This window comes from Callorhinus ursinus, unplaced genomic scaffold (assembly GCF_003265705.2).
Source record: "Callorhinus ursinus isolate GAN/ISIS: 27379988/994484 unplaced genomic scaffold, GSC_fseal_2.0 scaffold15, whole genome shotgun sequence".
In the NCBI taxonomy this organism is placed as follows: domain Eukaryota; kingdom Metazoa; phylum Chordata; class Mammalia; order Carnivora; family Otariidae; genus Callorhinus; species Callorhinus ursinus.
The window spans coordinates 44,921,729-44,941,591 of NW_027397077.1; the positions used below are offsets into that span (position 1 = coordinate 44,921,729).

Below are 19,863 nucleotides of genomic sequence, written 5' to 3' on the forward strand. Positions count from 1 at the left end.
TCCAAGGCCTCCCCTTCCTGGAAGCCTTCCCCACCTCCTGGGACCTGGTGAGGGGCCGCCTTGGTTTTCCCACAGACCCCATACTGAGGCCCAGCGAGGCACTGGTGGTCCACAGGGATGCACTGTGGGACCCCCTTCTGTAAACAGAGGTTGACCTACCATTCAGGGCCCAAGTCCCCGGGACCCTGAGGGCCCGCTGCCTCCGGAGACGGCCCCCCAGGGCTGCACGTGGGGGATAAGCCCGGCTATTTTCATCATTTCCTTCCTCCCACTCAAGTAGCGGCCACCACCGACTGCCTCGCAGAGAGCTGCCACCTCAGCCTCAAGCAGGACAGTTCAGGCCACAGAAAGGGGTGCCGGCTGCAGGCCTCACAAGTAAGTGGCCCTCTTATTACCCAGCACCACCTCCCACAGCGCACCACCACCCGGGTGGGACGGCCAGCCACCAGGCCCACCCCTGTCCCACCTTCAGCTTTCCCCTCCAGAAGATGGGGTTGGGTGGGGGCACTGGCTCTGAGACACTGGCGTCTTGGTTCATTCAACTAATATTCACAGCCTGCCATGGGCCAGGCCCTGGCGGGGAGAGCCTGTGTTAGGAAGGGGAAGCAATCGTAGGAAAGTCGGCAAACCAGGCAAGAGCCTGGAGCTCATGAGGCCTGGGTTGGAGTCGGTTCTCTGACACAGACCGCTGGGTGACCCTGCACGAGTCACTCTCTGTCTCCAGGCCTCAATTTCCCCAACTCTGAGTATTGGCCTAGATGCGTGTCTTTCCAGAGGGAACCCCTTCTGGGCTGCCTCCTGTTCCCCACCTCAGCACCTTCATTCTGCTGTCTTCCACATCGAGTCTCACCTAAGGGTTCACTGGGCCGCAGGCGAGCTGTGGGAGTCGATGGGAAGAGGTGTGGTCTGTGAAGTCCACACCACTGGCCTGACCCCAGGCTTGGGTGTGGGGGCTGGGAGCAGCTTGGGGGCCAGGGGCCAGGACTAGGAAGCCTCTAGCCGGCATCTGCACCCCTCCCCACCGAGAAGGGGCTGGACCTCCTGGCCCCTTCCTAAGAGCGTTCTGTGTCCAGGGAGGCTCAGCTAGGCCTGGGTTGGGCACACTTCACTTCCTGCCGTCTTCACTACCCCATTTCACAGAGGAGAAGGCTGAGGCCTGAGAAGGGAGGTGAGTTGTCCTTTGTCCCAGGTCAGTCCCACCGGCCATTGGCAGGGGGTGCGGACTGCCAGGCCCTCCCTCACCTCACGGCCACTCTCCCCACAGCCAGCCTGCCAATGCCTGCCTGGGGGGCCCTGTTGCTGCTCTGGGCTGCCGCAGAGGCCACCAAGGAGTGCCCTGCAGAGTGCACCTGCCAGGCCCTGGAAACCATGGGGCTGTGGGTAGACTGCCGGGGGCGGGGACTCACGGCCCTGCCCGCCCTGCCGGCCCACACCCGCCACCTCCTGCTGGCCAATAACAGCCTTAGCTCCGTGCCCCCTGGCGCCTTCGACCACCTGCCCCAGCTGCAGGTCCTCAACGTGACGCAGAACCCCTGGCACTGCGACTGCAGCCTCACCTACCTGCGTCTCTGGCTGGAGGACCGCACGCCCGAGGCCTTGCTGCACGTCCGCTGCGCCAGCCCCGAGCTCGCCACCGCCCGCCCGCTGGGCCAGCTGACAGGCTTCGAGCTGGGCAGCTGTGGCTGGCGGCTCCGGGCGTCCTGGACCTACCCGGGGCTCTGGTGGGATGTGCTGCTGGTTGTCGTGGCCACGCTGGGCCTGGCTCTCCTGGCTGGCCTGCTGTGCACTGCTACAGAGATCCTCGACTGAGGCCTGGGCTCAGGCCTGGTCCTTCCGGGCCAGGCCCTGAGCCCCTCCCCAGACCCCGCCAGGCCTGGGCACAGCCCGAGCCACCAGTAACTCAAAATAAACTGGCTGCTCAACCATTTTATCCAAGCTCAGATTTTTGGGTTTTTTCCTCTCAGCACCCACGTCTGGCTCTTTCTGCAAAACTGGGTCTGTTTTGTTATAACCAGATACCAACTGGGCCTTCTCTGTCCCCCCGGTTCCTAGTAAAATGGGCTGTCCCACCTCCTCCACACCAGCCTCCCCCAGTCCCCCAAGTCTGTGGACATCCTGAGCCCTTCCTCCTTGCCCGACAGGTCCCAAGACTCCGGGCTTCACGCTCTCCTCTGTCCTGGGCCCTTCTTCCCGCATGCGCCACTCCGGAGGGCCCAGGCAAACTTCACACTAGCGTTCAGCTCCCCTCCCAATTCCGCAGAAAGCGTGCTCTCCCAACACAGCAGTGAGCAGAGCAGGAGACACGGAATACCCTGGGTTGGGGGGAGAAGAGCCATTTCCATCTCTCTGACAGACATACCTTGAGAGGCACACCACTGTTTCCAAAACGGCCTTTGGCCACGAAGACACCGGCTCACCTGGCCCCATCCTTTCTCATCTTCTCTTACAAGCTCTCTGTCCCTTTCCTCCTCTCTAGCCCTCTTCTTCCGAAACAAAACAACAAATTCTTCCCTTTCTCATGGAAACAACTCCGGGTGCTGACATCAGACACCTGCAAACTGGAGTCCCACTTCCACCCCCAGCAATGGCCACCAAATTCTTCCAACAAGACACCTCTCTCCCTCAGAGGAATTCTGGTGCCAGCTGTTAAACTAATAAACTGTCCTCCACCGCATGAGAGAATACTTCCAGGTCTGTTCCTGGTCACCCCAAATCCAGATATAATTACACCGAGGTCCTTCCCTCGAGGAGGTCCGTGCGGTGGACCTGTGGCTCGGAGGGTGGCACAGGAAAGATCAGGTGGGCATAGAGCACTGCTGGAGGACACTGAGCCACAGAGGTGAGGCTGCAGCCGGGGGCCCAAACTCAGGGGAGGGGAGGGGCTGTAGGGAGAGGTGGAGCCTGCGGCAAACCAGAGAGCCTGTGTTCCACCTAATGCTGCCCTGTGGAGGTGGGGACCCAAGCACCCAGTCTTCCCATTCTTCCAGGGGGGTTGGAAATCTACATCTGTGTGTGAAATCTCTGACTCAAGTGTTGGCAACTAAATAAAAAAAAAAAAATGTCGCGGAAATATCAACAGCACACATAAAACGTAGTAATCGGCTGGATGGAGTCCACAGGCTGGGAATGTGTGATTTCTGCAGTCGGAGCCAGCAGCTACAGGGCTGCCTCGCGAGAAGGGGAAGAGCTGGCATCTCCTCACCAGGCCCTTCGTATGTGCACGGCCCCGCGTGAAGCACCGGCCGTGGGTCATTCTTCTGTACCCCGTGAGGAAGGCACTGCTCCCCCACACTGGGCGGAGGACACAGGCCCAGGACCCCTGACAGTCACTTCGCAGGCATGATCCCAGACAGCTCCCCCTTCACACTTGGAAAGTGCCCCCTTGAAAGCTTCTGAAACTAGGGTCCTTCAGCCCACCAGTCTCCGTGTGGGGTGCCCCTATATTCTGCTCCTGCTCCTTCCTGAGGCCAACACATGCAGCCACAGGTCTGGGCCCAAGAGCGCTCATAAGCCTTGACTCTGCTGGCTGAGGGGCTGGTCCCGTGAGAAGCTGCCAGGAGCCACATCACCGATGCGGAGGACGACAGCGCTGCGGGCAGAGGGGAGCGGAGGGACTGCCAGCGGCCGGGCAGGGATCGCCCCCGGTGGATGGCGGATTCAGACGGGAATCCCCAGGGAAACAGGTGCACTGGGAGATTCAATTAGCCTCCTCCATTGTCCCCACGGTCTTTGTCCCAGGCCAGCAAAATGGCCACCACAGAGCCATGTACCCAGTCCCCACTGCGCCACAGCCACCAAACCAGCAACCACAGATCCCGCCGCCACCACCACCGACCATCCCCCGCTGGCCGCCGCTGTCCCCTGCAGGACCGCAGGTCCCCACCACCCCCGATGGCCAGGAGCACCACCCCCAGCACCGCCACCGTTGGCGCCCACGTGGCCTGCTCGCCGGCCTCACACTCATCCATCCTCTCCTCTGCAGCCACAGAACAGCAGTCCTGTGAGGCGACCCCGCCCCCCAGCCCCCTACCACCTCTGTCACCACTAGCACCAGACAACCGCAGACCGTTGCCCCATTATAAGCAAAATGCCATCTCTGCCACCGCCGTCCCACGGTCTCCGTGACCTCATCCTCATGACCATCTCCCTCACGAGCATTTTCAAAATCAAGCTGCACGTGCAGAATTTGTCAAGGCGACTTGGACCGGCTGCTGTGACCTCCCCCACCTTCCCGGCAGCTGACCCCCTCCACTGGCTGCCGTGGCGGGCCATTCCCCAGCAGGCCTTCTGCTCCACTCCAGGCTCCTGCTGAGCCCGGCTCCCGGCGCCTGCTCACGGCCCTCTGCTGGCCCTCTGCGCTCCTCTGGCCAGAGGAGCAGAGAGCGAGGGGGGGAAGCACGATGTTCACGGCCCGGCCTAGCAGTGGTAGCGATGGCTTTTGCAAGCAGCCGTCGTCTGGAACCAGGAGCCGGCCCTGCCCTGACCGCGGGGAGCCCTGGCACCCACCACAGCAAGCAGGGGGCCATCTGGCCACCATCGGCCCCGCGAGGTCTAGGTGAAGCTGATGGCGCTGGATCGGAAGGTGGACCCGCTGTCAAGAGGGCATTTGTAAAGGGTGGGCCCTGGGGGGCACATGCTGAGTCTTGGCCCTGAGCCACAGCCACACCCAGCCGCTAACACAGTGCCCGTCTCACGTGTTTTGCATATACACTCAGCCACACCTCCTGTGAGTGCATGTGTGCGCGCAGTCTCCCAGCCAGGACCCTCACCATCTCCAGCCCCTGCGGATACACGTCAAACCAGATGAGAGCTAATTCCTTGTCAAGCGAAGAATGCACTCCATCTCTTGAAAAGGACCTGAGCCCGCCCTGTGTGTGTGTCCGAAATGGCAGAGAGCAGAACGTGGAAGCCTCTGTCCTCACCCAGCTCTGCCCCAGCGAGGGAACAGTGAGTCCGTGGCCTGGGGAATCTTCAGAGAACAGCGTCTGACTCGACAGACACCCCTGGCCTCTGATTGGCAGCTTTCTAAACAGCTTTGGAGATGGAATCCTCATTTTCAATCACTACAGGTAATAAGCAGGGATGACTTATACCATAAGTATAAGTTCGCTTTGCGAAGTGTCTCAAAATCTTGGGAAAGTCTTATTTTTTTAGCTAGATCTCTAGGAAAGTGGGTTAAATTCAGAGAGGAAAGCTAAACTGTATTACCTTCTTAATTTAAAAAATTAAAATACCTCAGGGTTGTCAGGGCAACAACACAGAAGTATCCAGATGGAGTCCCTGATGGCCCCGGGGGTCCTGTTTTTGTTCAGACTGTTACAGGGAATGTAGATAAAATCCTATTCCTTTCTTTTAGGTCTGCGTATCCCTACTAAGCAGGAAACAAGTAAGGTTTACAAAGACATCATGAAATGACAAGTGAGGCTCTGAGGTTCAGCCAACCTGCTGACAAGTGAGGCTCTGAGGTTCAGCCAACCAGTCGGCCCCCTGAAGCATTCGTTATCGAATGCTTCAGGGGGCCGACTGGTGAGTAAAAGCAAAAGCAAGAATACGTGCATTTGATGCTTTCGGTTCTAAAATAACTCCCTGCACCTGAATCACAACCTGAGTAACTAGTCCTTACTTTGAGTCCAGAAAGTGTGAATTATCTTATAGAGTTTTTTAACCAAGTCTTTGTATATTTATGTAGTATCCTTCAACAAACGCGGATCATTTTATTCTGTAACTGAAGCCACCCATTCATTTTGTCTTTAAAAAGTCTGGAGTGGAGACTCGAGGGAGGGAGGGAATGGGGAGCTTTTTGACAAGTGTCGAGTTTTAGTTTTGCAAGAACTAAGATGAAAAAGTTCTGGAGGTGGATGGTGGTGATGATTGCACAACCACTTAACACTACTCAACTGGACACTTAAAAATGCTTAAGATGGTAAATTTTATGTATATTTTATCACATTTTTTTAAAAAAGTCTAGGGTGATGGTTTTCAAACCTTTTTAGCAGTAAGACCTTTTTTCCCCCACAAAGCCCTAGACAGTACTTGGTATATGAAATAAAGTGGCTCAATCTGGTTGGACGGGGGCTAACTGCCGCCCTTCCCTCCTTCTCCATCCCTGCCCTTTGTGGGCGATTGAAAAGCTTCAAGACTCTTAAAAAGCCCACTTATGACATACAGATCTAGAGTTTTAGTGGGGTATTAAAATTCAGTTTAAAAAAACAAGTATGACAAAGTGTCACTGAGAATATAAGGTCTGAAAAATGGAAAGAGGTACCCATTTGTGAACAGCAAGATTCAGTCTTCCCTTTATTCTCTAAATTCAATTTCATCCCAATCAAAATGTTGGCTATAGAACCTAACAAATAAGGGATGAGACCGACACCACCTGAAACTCCTTATCAATCCTCATGAGGGATTTAAGCAGAAAGCCAGATAAAGCCAGGACAGCAGCTTGGAGAGGCGTCGGTGGTGCCTACAGAACCTTCCCCAGACTCTGCTTACACTGGGCATACTGCCCGAGTGGGATAGTCTCCTCTCCCTGCCCCAAGCCCCACTGAAATTACTAGGGGATTGTAAAAAAGGGATAAATCCACAAGGACCAGGTTAGTGGAGGAGACAACAGCAGGAAAGTGATGCCCACAAGCTTATATAAGACAGAGAGTTGGGCAAAGGATCCACAGCTGTCTGAGCAGCTGAGAGAAGCCACCCCCACCCCCCGCCAACCTGCAGAGGGAGCCCAAGGAGGGGCAGCCCCGTGGCTTCACAGAAGCCCCCAGAGGCTCCACGCTCCCTTTATGCAATTGGGATATGACTTTTATTCAGAAAGAAACAAGAATTTTTTAAGGTCTGCAAGATGATAACACTTTACATGATTTTCAATCACAATAACAAAATTCAAATATAACAAATCAGCCCAACAACACTAACGACACAGTGCTCCTTCAAGCAGCAAGGGCATACTAAAGCCATCATACAGATCCTAAATATATTTCTATTATGCCTAGTTTACAAGCTCTTGTACAAAAGCAATCGGAATAGTTCACATCCAAAAAAACACACAGAACCTTTAAAATAGAATTTATCCTTTTATTAAGCGACTTTGTAAAAAAAAACAGGATATTTAAAAAGTAAGACTTTTTCATAGCACCAACCACTTTGTATTTTAAAAAGTGAACACGCAAACAGGAATTTGCTTTCATTGCTAGGTTGTGCAGATTTTAACAAGATCAGATCATGGGGGAGGCTAGGGGTTGAGAACCAAGCACTGGCTGAAAATTGGGCTCAGAGCACTTGGAACCCACAGGTGTCCTCCCCAACTTCCATCTTGACATGACCACCACTTTGCCCCAACCCTGCAGAAGAGAGGAGATGTGCTTTCAGAGACACGGAGAAGAGAGACTCCAAGCCTGGGACAGTAGGCAGGGCAGTGAGGTTCTGCCATCACCACCCGCCCCCAGAAGGAGACAGAAGATCCTTACTGCACAAACAGAAAGGCCTGAGAGAAAAGACCTTCAGGCACAGACATCTGAGGACCCTTCCCTAGTGGAAAGGCCAGATTGGCCCCAATTACCTTATAGGAAGAAGCCCACCAATCATAGGACCCATGCATCCAGCCAGGCTCCCCAGAAGCTTTCAATATAGGAGACAGTCAGGGGTAACCAGGCTGAGAAAAGCTCCCAGCATGTTCAAAACAAACAACAGGAAAAAAGGAACACTGAGCAAAGAACAGGAGAAAACTTAAAAACTTGTTTTGGAAACAGCAAAACACCCACTGGCTCCTTGGAGTAATGAATGACTCTAGGTCTGGGGCAGAAAATGCACAATATATGCCAGAAAGCAAAGAAGCACTCAAGACCAATGGGTCATGGCAAAGAACTCAGGAGCCTGCTTGAAAGGAGTCTCAGTGTCCAGAGATGGAATAATTGGAGCATTAAAAAGAATGATGGGCTTCAATGGATTAACCCACTAACTATGTTCCTTTGTAGAAGCACACACACACATATTCAGTATGTTTTTATCTTTTTTTAAGATTTTATTTATTTAGGGGCACGTGGGTGGCTCAGTCGTTAGGCGTCTGCCTTCGGCTCAGGTCATGGTCCCAGGGTCCTGGGATCGAGCCCCACATCAGGCTCCCTGCTCGGGGGGAAGCCTGCTTCTCCCTCTCCCACTCCCCCTGCTTGTGTTCCCTCTCTCACTGTGTCTCTCTCTGTCAAGTAAACTTTATTTATTTACTTGACAGAGAGATAGAGAGAGAGCACAAGTAGGCAGAGAGGCAGGCAGAGGGAAGGGAGAAGCAGGCTCCCTGCTGAGCAGGGAGCCCGACGCGGGTCTCGAGCCCAGGACCCTGAGATCATGACCCAAGCCGAAGGCAGCTGCTTAACTGACTGAGCCACCCAGGTGCCCCACATATTTGATATGTTTTAATCCATCGAAGCCATTATACTTTTGTTGGCTCAAATAATCCCAGCTAGTGTATATGGGAGGGATGACTTTAACATGAAGGATGAGCAGAAGGAGTTAGAGGGTGCCATTTTTGCGACCCCCTGATGAGATGACTGATTCAGGCAGTGATGGTTAACAGATGGTAAAAGCATTAGGTGAAAGGCTGATGAAAAACCTTATAAGAAGGCCCAAGGTGGGCACCACCTGACCCCCTCAGATCAATCCCAACACATTAAAAGTGGGACGCCCTGCCACTATGTGCTTCCTGGCATGAGCAAAAGGTAAAAATCACACCATCCCTATTCTTGCCAAGAATCCAATCGAACCACCAGTTTCTAGGAAGTACAGGGGAGAGAAAAACATGCTAAAGAACACCATCAGGGCGTAATCAGCCAAACCCGAAACCTGAGAGGGGATGCTACAGGCAAATGACCCAGTTTCATCAACAAGTAAGTGGCATGAAAAAAAATAAAAGAAGGGAATACTATTCTAGATTAAAAGAGACTTAAAAAGAGATACACACCCAAATCTGATAACCATGAACAACAACCAAAAACAAAATTAAAAGACTTTTTTTTTGAGCACTTGGTGAATTTGCACATGGACAGATCCAGGATGACTTGGAGGAATTATGATTACTTTTATTAGGTGGGATAATGGCATTAAGGTTCTGCTTGCCTGCTTGCTTTTAGATTCATAGTGACCAATTTGGACGAAATGCCTCCTGTCTGTGATTTGCATTAAAATACTCCAGTTGGAAAGGGGGGAGGGGTAGATGTGGCCAATGTGGCAAGACTATGAGGGTTGTTGAAGGTGGTCAGTGGGTACACAGGGCTGGGCTGCACTCTCTGCCTTTGTGGGTATTTGGAAACTCTCAGAATTAAAGCAAATATCATGTATCACATATGTGATTTTTAAGTAAAAAAAACAAACAAAAAACCCCCCACCAAATAAGTAAGAAAATCCATGACCAATTATCAATCCACCATGCCAAAGTTCTCCCTGAAACTGCTGAACGAGGTTATAAGTGATGAAAACTGAGTAAAATAATTTCCAAAAACCCTTATCAGATGTATTACTTATTTCCCACATGAGCATGTATCTGTATGTATGTGTGGATGTCTATGGCTCGATAGAGATCTGTAGTTACACACGCTTATGTAATATATATCAACAGGATATATATAAAATACGCTATATATTACTCAAAAAGCAGCATAGTTCCATTTTTAAAGATTTGTAAAAGAGAGAAAAGAAGGAGGAAGTTCTTCATAGCTCCGTTTTAACACAATCACCCTTAACATTTTCATGTCCAGACCCTATTGATATTATGTTAATCATAACACTTCTTGACTTGGGTATTCTGAATCCTTCGATGAATATAGCATCACATTTTTTAATGTTATGTTGTTTTCATGACTCTTCTGAAGTGTACTGTGTCTTTCTATGACAAACGTAGTAGATGTTGATCATAGAAGACCAGAAGTGTAGAAAGGCAAAAGGAAGACCCAGCCCTTCACTGAGAGATTGTCCTTCACCTACAACGCTCAGACATACTGTCTAAAATACTCTTCAGCGAGGAATGGCTGCCTCCCAGTTTCCCCTTGTACAGAAATAAGGCTGTCGTGGATATTCCTATGCATCGAGGTTTTATTATTCTTAAGATTCATTCCTTCAGCTAGATCACCATATGGTTTCTGTTATTTTCAGAAATGTCCACTTAGAACCGGGTCCCTTTTGTCGAATGTATACCTGAGTACATAGCAGGCTGTCAGTCCAGCCACAGTCCATCCCACTAAATCCAAAGGTCCGTCCCAGGATTTCAGGGGGTTAAGGAACAACTGTGGAGCTCAACATCCAGGGCTCAAATCTTCTCTCTGCTGTTCACTGGATGTGCATTTGAGGCGAGGCCTTAAACTACATAGAAACCTTTCAATAAATTTCAGACTCTGCCATCTTAAGAGGCTGTAAACAGTATTCCAATAGAAGTTTCAAGATTCCAGATTCGGAAGGTGGGCAGGCTTCCCCTAACTGTCTACTCACCCCCCCCCCCCGGACAATGGGCCACATTTGGGTGCAGATGTGAATATAGGTTTTTTTCTGACTAAAGGGTCTACAGCTTACAGTGGTCAGAGATCCAGAAAAGATCAAGAATCCCTGTCACACACGATAAGCTCAAATGTTACCGGATGGGGTTGGAGTTTGCTGGATGAATGTTGGGTGTTAGGTGGGCCCAGGTGACCCCCCGGGTTCTGACTCTGTCAGAGTCAGAGCCTTGCCAAGGAGCCAGCCACCAGCCCTTTGCCCTTGATGTCCACAGATCGAGTGGGTGCCTCTGCGGAGGATGGAAAACACACTTCAGGGGTAAATGGGCAAGAACCTTCAGGCCTTCTTTTTTAGGAAGAACCTAAAAACTTCTGAGACATGAAGGCCTGCCCAGGGGCCACCTGCGTGGAGTGGGCAGGCTGTGTAGACCAGTGTTCCTCAAACTGTAACATGCACCCAGATCCTTTGGGGATCTTACTCCAATCCAGATTTTGAATCAGGAGCTCTGGGGTGGACACTGAGATCCTGCATTTCTAACCAGCTCCTGGATGACGCTGGGCTGTGAGCAGAAGGCTGGAGCATGCCGGCCCCACTTACCAGCTTTCAGGAGCTAACTCGCCAGCCCCATGACTGCCCTCTCTCCTGGCCTCCTTTGCCAGGTCCATGTCTCCTGATGTCCCCTCAGCTTTGCACACAGACCCTGCAGCTCCCTCGTAGGTGCTGTTGACACGTGCTGATGAGTAAGCAGCTTTGAACTGGGAACCTCTATGTCTGCAGCGTGGTCCCTGGGAACCATACTGAGGCGACGGTCGCCTCGGGATGCCAGGTGCAGAGTCACCGCTGGGGACAGAGGCCCGAAGCACACAGCCCAGGTGTGGGAGGGATGGGACCCGTCCCAGGCTCCCTCTCAGAGCTGAGAGCTGAGGTGGGCGGGCAGCGCTGTCCTCACCAAAGCCCCGAGTGGCCTGGGTCAGAGCACACAGGGATGCCCAGGAAGCACCGGTCGGGGCCAAGCCTGAGCCGACAGCAGAGACGGGACACAGCAGTCTCTGGAGCTGTGTGTGGGGGGGGGGGGGGCTCCACACACTCTGGAGGGCTCCTGGGAGCGTCTGGGGGTCAGCATCAGGACCCGGTGGTTGTCCTTTGGGGCCGGGCCCCAACTCGGACTGTATGTCAACAGGAGGCCCTGCTTGGAGAAGCCCAGGACACAGCGGGGAGCTGGGCTCTTCGGGTGGGTCTGGGGGTCTGCCTGTCAGGGGAGCAGCGGGTCAGGGAACGCAGAGCCCCGTGTGGCTGGGGGTGGCGAGTGTCAGGGGAGAGCGTGGCCAGGCCGTGGACGGCGCTGACGGGCCCCTTGAGGGAGCCTGAGGGCAGGGGGGAGCCGGGCAGAGCCAAGCAAGGGGGTGACCCAGTCAGCGTGTGACCTGCTTTAGGAAGCCGGTTAGCCGGTGTGGAGCCGGATGTGGAGACAGGAGGCAGGAGCAGTTGGAGGCTGGCTGGCGTGGGGTGTGGGGAGTGGCCGCACGGGAGAGGTGACAAGAGGGTGAGGAGAGATGTGACTGGGGTGGGGCCACCCTGCATCCTGGCTTCCCTGAAGGAAGGGCTGGCGCAGTCCCTCCTCAGCCCAGCCCCTGGGTGAATGTGTGCAGGGAGCAGGGGGGAGGCGGGGTTGCGGCTTTGGGAGCCCCTAGGGGAGGGGCAGGGCCAGGCTCAGCTCTGGGACCTAGGCCCCTGGCCTCAGTTTCCCTGTTTTAAAGCCCAGGACTTCGTCCCAGGGCCTCTGGCAGTGCCACGGTGTGGGCAGAGGCAAGAGAGGACCCTCATCACAGCCTCCGTGGGGGCGTGTGCGGGCCCGGCTCAGACCACCCACTTAGGGGTTTTTCTTCCAAGGGGCACATGCAGGCTTGGGGGCTGCCCTGCATTCAAGGACAGCAGGAAATTCAAACCGCAGGCATTTCTTCTCCCTGGAAAAGGTGATCGGAAGGGCCTGGAGCGTGGCCCCTCTGGAAGGTCCAGGCTCCAGGCCTTCATCATTCAGTCAGTGGAATTACCAGGATTCTAACCTCTGGGACAGAGCCAGAAACAGGAGCCCCTGCTCCAGCCCTGCAGTGTACAAAGCCTCTCCCAGCTGGGATCTTGCAGTGGCTTGCCGGGACGGAGGCAGGACAGGAATTAGTGTCCCCTATCCGAGGAAACCGAGGCTGGTGGAAAACCAAGACCGAGGGCCCAAGGTCACGCAACTAGTCACAGCAGACCTGGGATTTGGATGGAGGTTGGTCTGACATCCACGATGTCAGTTCGTGTCAGAGCAGGGCGTGGCAGACAGAGTACAGCATGATCCGGCCATGGTAAGCAGCTGTGCCGTGCAATCCTCATCTGGCCCCCATGTCAGCAGAGGCCCCCTTCTGAGAATGACCAGGAACAGACCCCAGAGTACCTGGGTGGGCTACGGATTCGTGCACTTCCTGGTGCCAGGGGCCCAATCAGGCACTATTGCCTATTATGTGCCTAAAACCGTTCTCTGCCCTGGGAATACAGCAGTGAGCAGGACCAGTCTGGCCCTCGTGGGGGCTCTCCTGACTTGGAATAAAAGCTCTAACTTGTTATGGCTTCAAGGCTGGGGCAAGGAACTCCCAACCCCTGAGCCTATTGGCTCATCTGCAAAGAACAAGGATAGTAACACCTTCCCACAGGGTTATAGATGAGAGATCCCAGGCCGGGTGCCCCTGGTCATCAGTGAATCATACTCAACCTGCCTCAACTCAAACCCAACTGAAGGAAGCTAAGGCCCAGAGAAGTGCAGTAACTTGTCCAAGGTCACACGGGTATATCCCTGGCAGTGAGGACCCAATCCAAGCTCCTTCCTGCCCCTTAGGCACTGACTGCTTCTCAGATCCCACATTGGTCTGGGGCAGAGAAGTCTTAACAGGGCTCCCGGCAACAGAAGGGCAGTGGGCAGTGTGTAGGCCCGCCCACCCACTCTGGGCCTCGAGACTAGTCGGGGAAGCCAGCTGGGCAGGTGGAACCGCCTGTGGAGACATGGCCACCTGGGCCAGCCCTGGGCTCAAAGGTGAGAGAACCAGTCTTGGGCACCATTGTCTCTTTGCAGAAATCTGTTTAATGGTTTAGGAATGTGTACACTCTGGCTCTGCTGTTTCCATAAAGGCAACTTTTCCATGTTTCAAAAAATAGATTTGCTATAAAGATTTATGTATCATAAATAGGTAATGTGAAAAATCCCCAAATGCAAATGGCATCACTGGACTTGGCTGAGGCCCTCCCCACAGCCAAACGGTCCAGGCCAGCAGGGTGCAGCGGGTCCCTGAGGCCCCACCCCTGGCAGCCCTCCTAGGAAAGAGTAACTGAATTCAATATGAATTAGGAGCTTCCTCTAGCTCCATGCCTGCTGCAGCCTGATGTCCTTGAACCCCGCTTCCAGGACAGGAACCCACCTCTCCGGCTTGGGAATCACAATCCGTGTCCCTTGCCTGCCCCGCTGCTAAAACACCAGCCTTCTGGTTCTTTAGCCCGTGTCATACCGGCCCCACTCAGGCCACAGACAGTGCTCTCCCTGGGCCTGCTTGCTGCCAGGACACTTCCTGGCCCTGTCCCCCGCCTCCTCTCCCACACCCTGGCCCCTGACCCCACCTGTTCCTGCTCTTGGGTAATTTATAAACAGAGGAAGAGATTAGGCTCTCTGGCCCCAGAAGCCCTGGGCCTGCTGCGGGAGAAAACAGAGGTGGGTCGTGTTCTGTCTCAGCACTTCCCCATTTTCTCTTAACCCGAGTTTGGGTCCCCAAGTGACAGAAGACAGAGACTCAGGAGACAGTGAGGGCCCCGCCCGACCCGGCCCTACAGACAGGCAGCCCAGCTGGCATGCGGTCAACCCCCCACACCAGCGTCAGGCCCTGAGCACTAGCATTTGAATTTGGGGCCGAAGCTGGGAAATGGGTCTGTTTGAGCCTTGTAGGAAATGGCTCCCGCTGAGGAAGAGGGGGACAAAGAACTCATTCTTGCCAGGGGGTACTAGGAGCAAGGGGCTAGCTTGGGATGGGGCCAGTTCTCAGGGGTGTCCAGGTGGGTCATCTGTGGGACTCTAAACGACAGGAATAAAGGCTGGGTGAGTGCGGGGGAGGGTGGGAAGGGGGCAGCCTGGACAGAGGGTGCTCCGGGGGGACAAGGTGCTGGGGAGAAGCCAGGGCAGAGCTGTGGAGGCCTTGGACATCCAGACTGAGCATGGACCGTACCCCGAGGACCCCAGGCACCCTGGAAGGTGAGGGGGCAGCATCAGTGTGACCTTTTGCCACTGCCACGCTGACTGCAGCGGGAGGGGGCCTCGGTCTGCACAGGCTAGAAGCCCAGGGGCCAAGGAGGTCCAGGAGGCGTCCAGGGGAGCAGCGTGGAGGTGGGACCCCAGCACTGCGGTAGGGTGGAGAGAGAGAGAGAGGAGCCTAAGACAACCCCTGGATTTCTAAGCTAAAATCCCTGGTTGCCGTGGTACCTGGAGGATGGGGTGGCAGGAGGCCACTCAGCCCAGTGTTCTGGACACCTTGGAACTGAGAAAGACAGGAAAGGGAAGTGTTTCGTGGTTGCTGGGCGAGCTAAAGGCTGCCAGTGGGCAGAAACCTCCCTGGTCCTGGCTGGGCTGGCTGCTCCCTTCTCTTCTCTGCCAAGCCTCTGCAAGGTTTCAGGCCTCCAACCCCGGGGTCTGGAGGAGGAGGGGGGTGGTTTGGAGTCCAAACCCCTGTCACCAGCCAGCTGCCTGTTGCTGTGCCTGCCCTGGATCCTCAGGGCAGCCCAGGGCGTCCCTGTGAAGGAGATGGAATGAAATGGCCTCCCGCATTCCCTAGCCATCCCAGCCCTAAGGCAGAGAAGGACAACAGGTAACAATGGGTAGGGCTCAGTGGGAACTGAGGCTGCAAGTCAATCACGGGGGGCGGGGGGCGGTTAGGCCCAGGCCTGTGCCCCAAGACCCCCTGCATCCCCGCCACCGCCCCCCAAAGCAGCAGATCTCTGCAAGGTCAGGCTTCATGAGGTTTCTCTTCCAGCTTGGGCCCAGGTTGAATGCTCAGCTCTGCCCAAACATCAGCCCCCAGCAGAGGTCATGGGGCTGGAGGACCCTTGCCCTTGGCCCAAATGTGCCTCAGTCATAGGCACGTTCTACTTTGCAGGTAGAGCCCAGGCACTGCAGTGGAGGGGCCCGGCAGACACCAGTTCTCCCTGCCAGCAGCTGGGCCCCAGGCCCCACTCACCCCATCCCACCGGCAAGGCCAGTGAGGAAGGAAGCCAAGTGGCCTTCTTGCTCCCAGGTCCCACCCCACCCGGCCACCAGTGGGCTGCTTCCCCTCAGTGCAGGCCCCTGCTCAGTAGCTCCTGGTCCAACCAGGTCAACATCCTTCCTCTCCAGAACCAGGCTCAGCTGTCCCAGGGCTGCCTCCCTGCCCAAAACGGAGTCCCCAGCCCTGCCTGTCTCGGTCTCAGCCAGGGAAGCCCTCCGTGTCCGACCCTGCTTCACCAGACGCCAGCGATTCTAGAGCAGCTGGATAAAGTCCAGACCCACAGACCCCTGCTGTGGGTCTGGCTGCTGCAGAAGGTCTGGCTTCTGGCTCTGCAGACGGGCCTGCCTGGGCGAGGGTGTGATGCAGGCCAAAGGGTGGGAAGTACAAGGCAAGGGAAGTTAGCTGGAGGCCTGTGGCCCACCGCTGGGCCCAGGGCTGGGCCAGGGGCGCTCCCTGGGCTCCACCTTCATGGTGTGGCCTTGCCCATGGCTCTGACAGCAGTGTATTTCCTGGGGCCCCACACGGAGGGGGGCCTAAGGAGCTAGACTGGGCTGACACGGAGGGCCTGGGTGGTACAGGAAGATCACCTGCCTCCCCCAGCTCCATCCCTGTGATCCCCTGAACTACCCCCAGAGGACGGTGCGCTTCCAAGAGCCCCGGTGATGCCAGCCCCCACCTGCCTTCTAACCTCAGCACGCAGCACACGCCGAGGCCGTTAAGGGCAGGTGGGCCCAGGAGGATGAAACGGCCAGACCCAGGACTGCTGGGGCCTTGCCTTCTTCTTTCGGGAAACCGTAAGCTAGACTGGAAGCAGTGGGGGAGCTGCTGCTCTGAAGGTGGCAGGAGGGGCTTCTGCACAGGTCAGACCAGGTGTCCTGAGGGTCCCTTTCAGGACCTTAGCCTCAGGGACACCAGCTTTTACTTTTCCCTTAAATGTCCACATTCCTATCTCATTCCCCAAGCCCCCCAAATTCTGAGAGTAGATGCTGAAGAATCAGCTGGTTTTGCAACCTGAGTGGCAAAACTTTGGGCCCCAGGCCAGCAGACAGTCCCTGCTTGGCTGTGGGCCATGACCCCATACCTGTGCTGATGAAAACAAGAAGCTACACGGGAAACCAGAAAACTTGAGAGGTCTTGCTAAGGCAGCAAGCCAAGCCCCAAGCTATCTGCGAGCTTAGAGCTGGCAGTGAAGAAAGGAAGAAGGCTCCTCGCCAGGAAGGAGTTAGGGCTTCCCCGGGGCTGTGCTCAGGAACCGAGTCTGTCGGGCTAGTTGCTCTCACTCTCTGGGGCTATGCACAGAGGCCCTGGAATGACCCGGAAGAACCCAAGGCACCAGCCACATCCCTGGAGGGCAGCAACCTGCCGCCACAGCCACAGCAAGACGCAAGGTGTGAAATGGTCAGAACCAGTACTTGCGGCGCAGGGGAGGCACATCCTGGCCCCTCTCCCGCTGTGGTCCACCCAGGCAGGCCCGGGCCAGTCCTGGACCGTGAACGACGCAGAGGGGACAGCCACCGGCTGGCAGGATGGGCCCCACACTCTACACCCTGTATGACACCAGGTCTCCCTCAGAAGGTACCCCACTTCTTCCTTCCTCGAAGGTAGCTTTCCCATCAAGTACCCAGGCCACGGAATGGATAATTCCAGGACTTTATCCAGCTGCTCTAGAATCGCTGGCGCCATGGATGGCCAGCTCTGGAGGGGTGGGCCCGACAGGCCAGAGAGAGAGAGAGAGAGGAGGTGGGGCGGCCCCTGCCTGCCTGCCCTGCACCCTGGTCAGCAGCCACAACCCCAGCTCTCTCCGATGTCCTTGCTATCCAGCTGGATGTGGTCGGTGCCCTTCTCACTGAGCAGAGGGCCGCCGTGCCTGACCACCAGCTCCGTGGCCACCCTCACGAAGGCCTCCTCCACGTTGCTCGAGTCCTTGGCAGACGTCTCGATGGCGCACAGGATATCGTAGCGCTCCGCCAGGCTCTGCGCCTCGGCCAGGGGGACCTCACGGAGCTCGCCCAGGTCCGACTTGTTCCCTGCAGGGAAAGGCCGGGTGCGGCTTGGTGAGGCCCGCAGGCGCCAGCAAGCCCTGGCCTACCTGGCAGGGCCAAGCTGAGAGATGCCCTGCCCGCCACCAACGAACACCATTTGGCATGGCTAGCTCTCTTTTTAAGGAAAAAAAAATAAAAAGACCTTTTTAAATTTTAAAGTGCTTATTCTAACCTTTCGTCCCTGCTTTTTTTTTTCTCTCTTTATTCTCTATGCCAGAGGCTCGTGTATTTTATTGCTTCTTCCCAACAAGTGGGAGCAGTAGAGTTTGGCCAAGAGTACTTTAGAGCTGCAAGCAACTTCAGCTCCCTTTCACTTGCTGTGTGACCCTCGGTAAGTCACTTCACCCCTGAGTCTCGCTCCCCCATCTCTGATGCCACCTTCGGCATAGGGGGGCTGGCTGGGCAGGAAGCTGGCCCACGGTGGCGTGAACAGGGAGAACTAGCGTGGCGAGGTCTGTTCTTTGCTAACATCTTGTTATGCTTATTATTTATTCTCTCCTATTTTCCTCTGGAATTCTTTTATTCACTGTGAGATCATGGTTTTCGATTATTTTGCTCTTCTGCGCAGAAGAGCACAGACTACCAGCTGACCTGAGAGCACACTTCTGGCTTCTTCTACAAGGTGTCAGACGTTTCATTATGTTCCCAAAAAATCTGGTCAACGGCTCCTTGACCTAATTTCTAGAAGAATTCTTCTAAGTCTCTAAATGGTTGACTTTTGTAGTGTGACTATAATAGGGAGGACAGAAAAAAAGATAACCGTCTAGAAAGATCTAAACTGTCTTTGGTAGTCTTAAATGATGCAGTAACCAATTGCAACGTGGGGAGCTTATTTGGATCCTGCTTTCAACAAACTGAAAAAAAAAGTATGTGTGATATTTAGGAGCAATGATAAATCTGAACGCTGATCAGCTACTTGATTATATTAAGAATTTTCAGATGCGAAAATGGTCTTGTTAGGTACTTTTTAAGTGTCTGTATCTTTTATAGATTCATGCTGGAATATTTACAGATGAATTAGTTACGGTGCTGGGATTCGCCCCAAAGCAAGACAAGGGAGGGGAAGAGATGAGGCTAGAGAAACTGGCCAGGAGTGGCTCAGAGCTGAAGCTGGGGCATGAAGATCCAGGGTTCACTGCACTATTCTATTTTTTGTATTTGTATAAAATGCTCTATGGCAGAATGTTTTACTCTAAATGTCCTGGATAAAAGGGAAGTGTAAGGCCGGGTAAGGCGAACTCCACTCCTGCCGGGGGAGTCCAGCTTCGCTAAGCACTTCCCCATCCTGGGCCAGGCAGGCTGGGTAGAACCAAGCACCACCCTTTCCCCAGCTGGAGCTATGTCCAGGCCCCATCTGTACAATCTCGTCTTGGAAGAATCAGCCTGAGGGCTGGAATGAGGACTCCAGGGACCACACAAATGGTCCAAAGCGTCTTAAGCCCAGGTCTGGGAAGCCGATTTAGGAGGAAAAGGGAAAATGGAGATAAGAGCAACAATGGTTCTCAAAGTGGGGTCTCTGGGCCACAAACATGGTGCCTCCTGGGAACCTGTGAGAAATGCACATTCACGGGCCCCACCCAGCCCTCCTGAATCAGACATGGTGCCTGGCATCTGTGCTTTCACAAACTTCAGAGTGATGGGGAAGCACACAGATGGTTGAGAAGCCCTGCTCTGCAGTGTGGTGTGACAGCAAGTCACCGAATGACAATCGGCAGGGCTCAAGTTTCCTATTTATATGCTCACAGGCTGTGTGGACTGGGATAAATTACTTTTCTGAGCCTGAGCTCCAGCCCCTGACAAACAAGGAGTAGCCAGGGTTATGGGAACTAAATCCAACGACCCAGTGAAGGTTTAACCAGTGTTACCACTGTGGGGATACACGGTAACTACAAAGCTCCCTTTCTTCCTCCCTCTAATTCCAATTTTGAATATAATTGTGTAAGTGATTGGCGGGATCATATTTGGAAGATCACAGTTCAAGTTCTGGCTCCCTTCCTGCCTGGCCAAGTTCAGCCTCTCTCTGTGCTCCACTTGCCTTCTGTTTAAAAAGGAGAGAGACTAGG

At 54.5% G+C, this 19,863-nt stretch overlaps 2 protein-coding genes across 4 annotated transcripts in view; one reads left to right on the plus strand and one right to left on the minus strand.

The window, feature by feature from the left end:
• The first annotated feature begins 275 nt into the window (after positions 1-275).
• Positions 276-1,930, plus strand: GP9 (glycoprotein IX platelet). 3 transcript variants are annotated; one of them, XM_025885745.2, is made up of 4 exons: positions 276-375; positions 1,074-1,168; positions 1,265-1,810; positions 1,851-1,930. In XM_025885745.2, exon 3 carries the CDS (start codon positions 1,276-1,278, stop codon positions 1,807-1,809), a length of 534 nt encoding a protein of 177 aa, XP_025741530.1. In that variant the 5' UTR covers positions 276-375; positions 1,074-1,168; positions 1,265-1,275; the 3' UTR covers position 1,810; positions 1,851-1,930. The 3 variants fall into 3 exon arrangements, with proteins under 3 accessions (XP_025741530.1, XP_025741532.1, XP_025741531.1); XM_025885747.2 differs by having other exon boundaries at positions 1,141-1,168; XM_025885746.2 differs by lacking the exon at positions 1,074-1,168.
• An 11,644-nt stretch (positions 1,931-13,574) lies between these two features.
• RAB43 (RAB43, member RAS oncogene family) overlaps positions 13,575-19,863 on the minus strand; it is a 35,987-nt gene continuing 29,698 nt past the window's right edge. Inside the window, exon 3 of the mRNA XM_025885736.2 lies at positions 13,575-17,785. Coding sequence (XP_025741521.1) covers positions 17,535-17,785 — 251 coding nt within the window. The 3' untranslated portion in view covers positions 13,575-17,534. The remainder of the gene's footprint in view (positions 17,786-19,863) is intronic.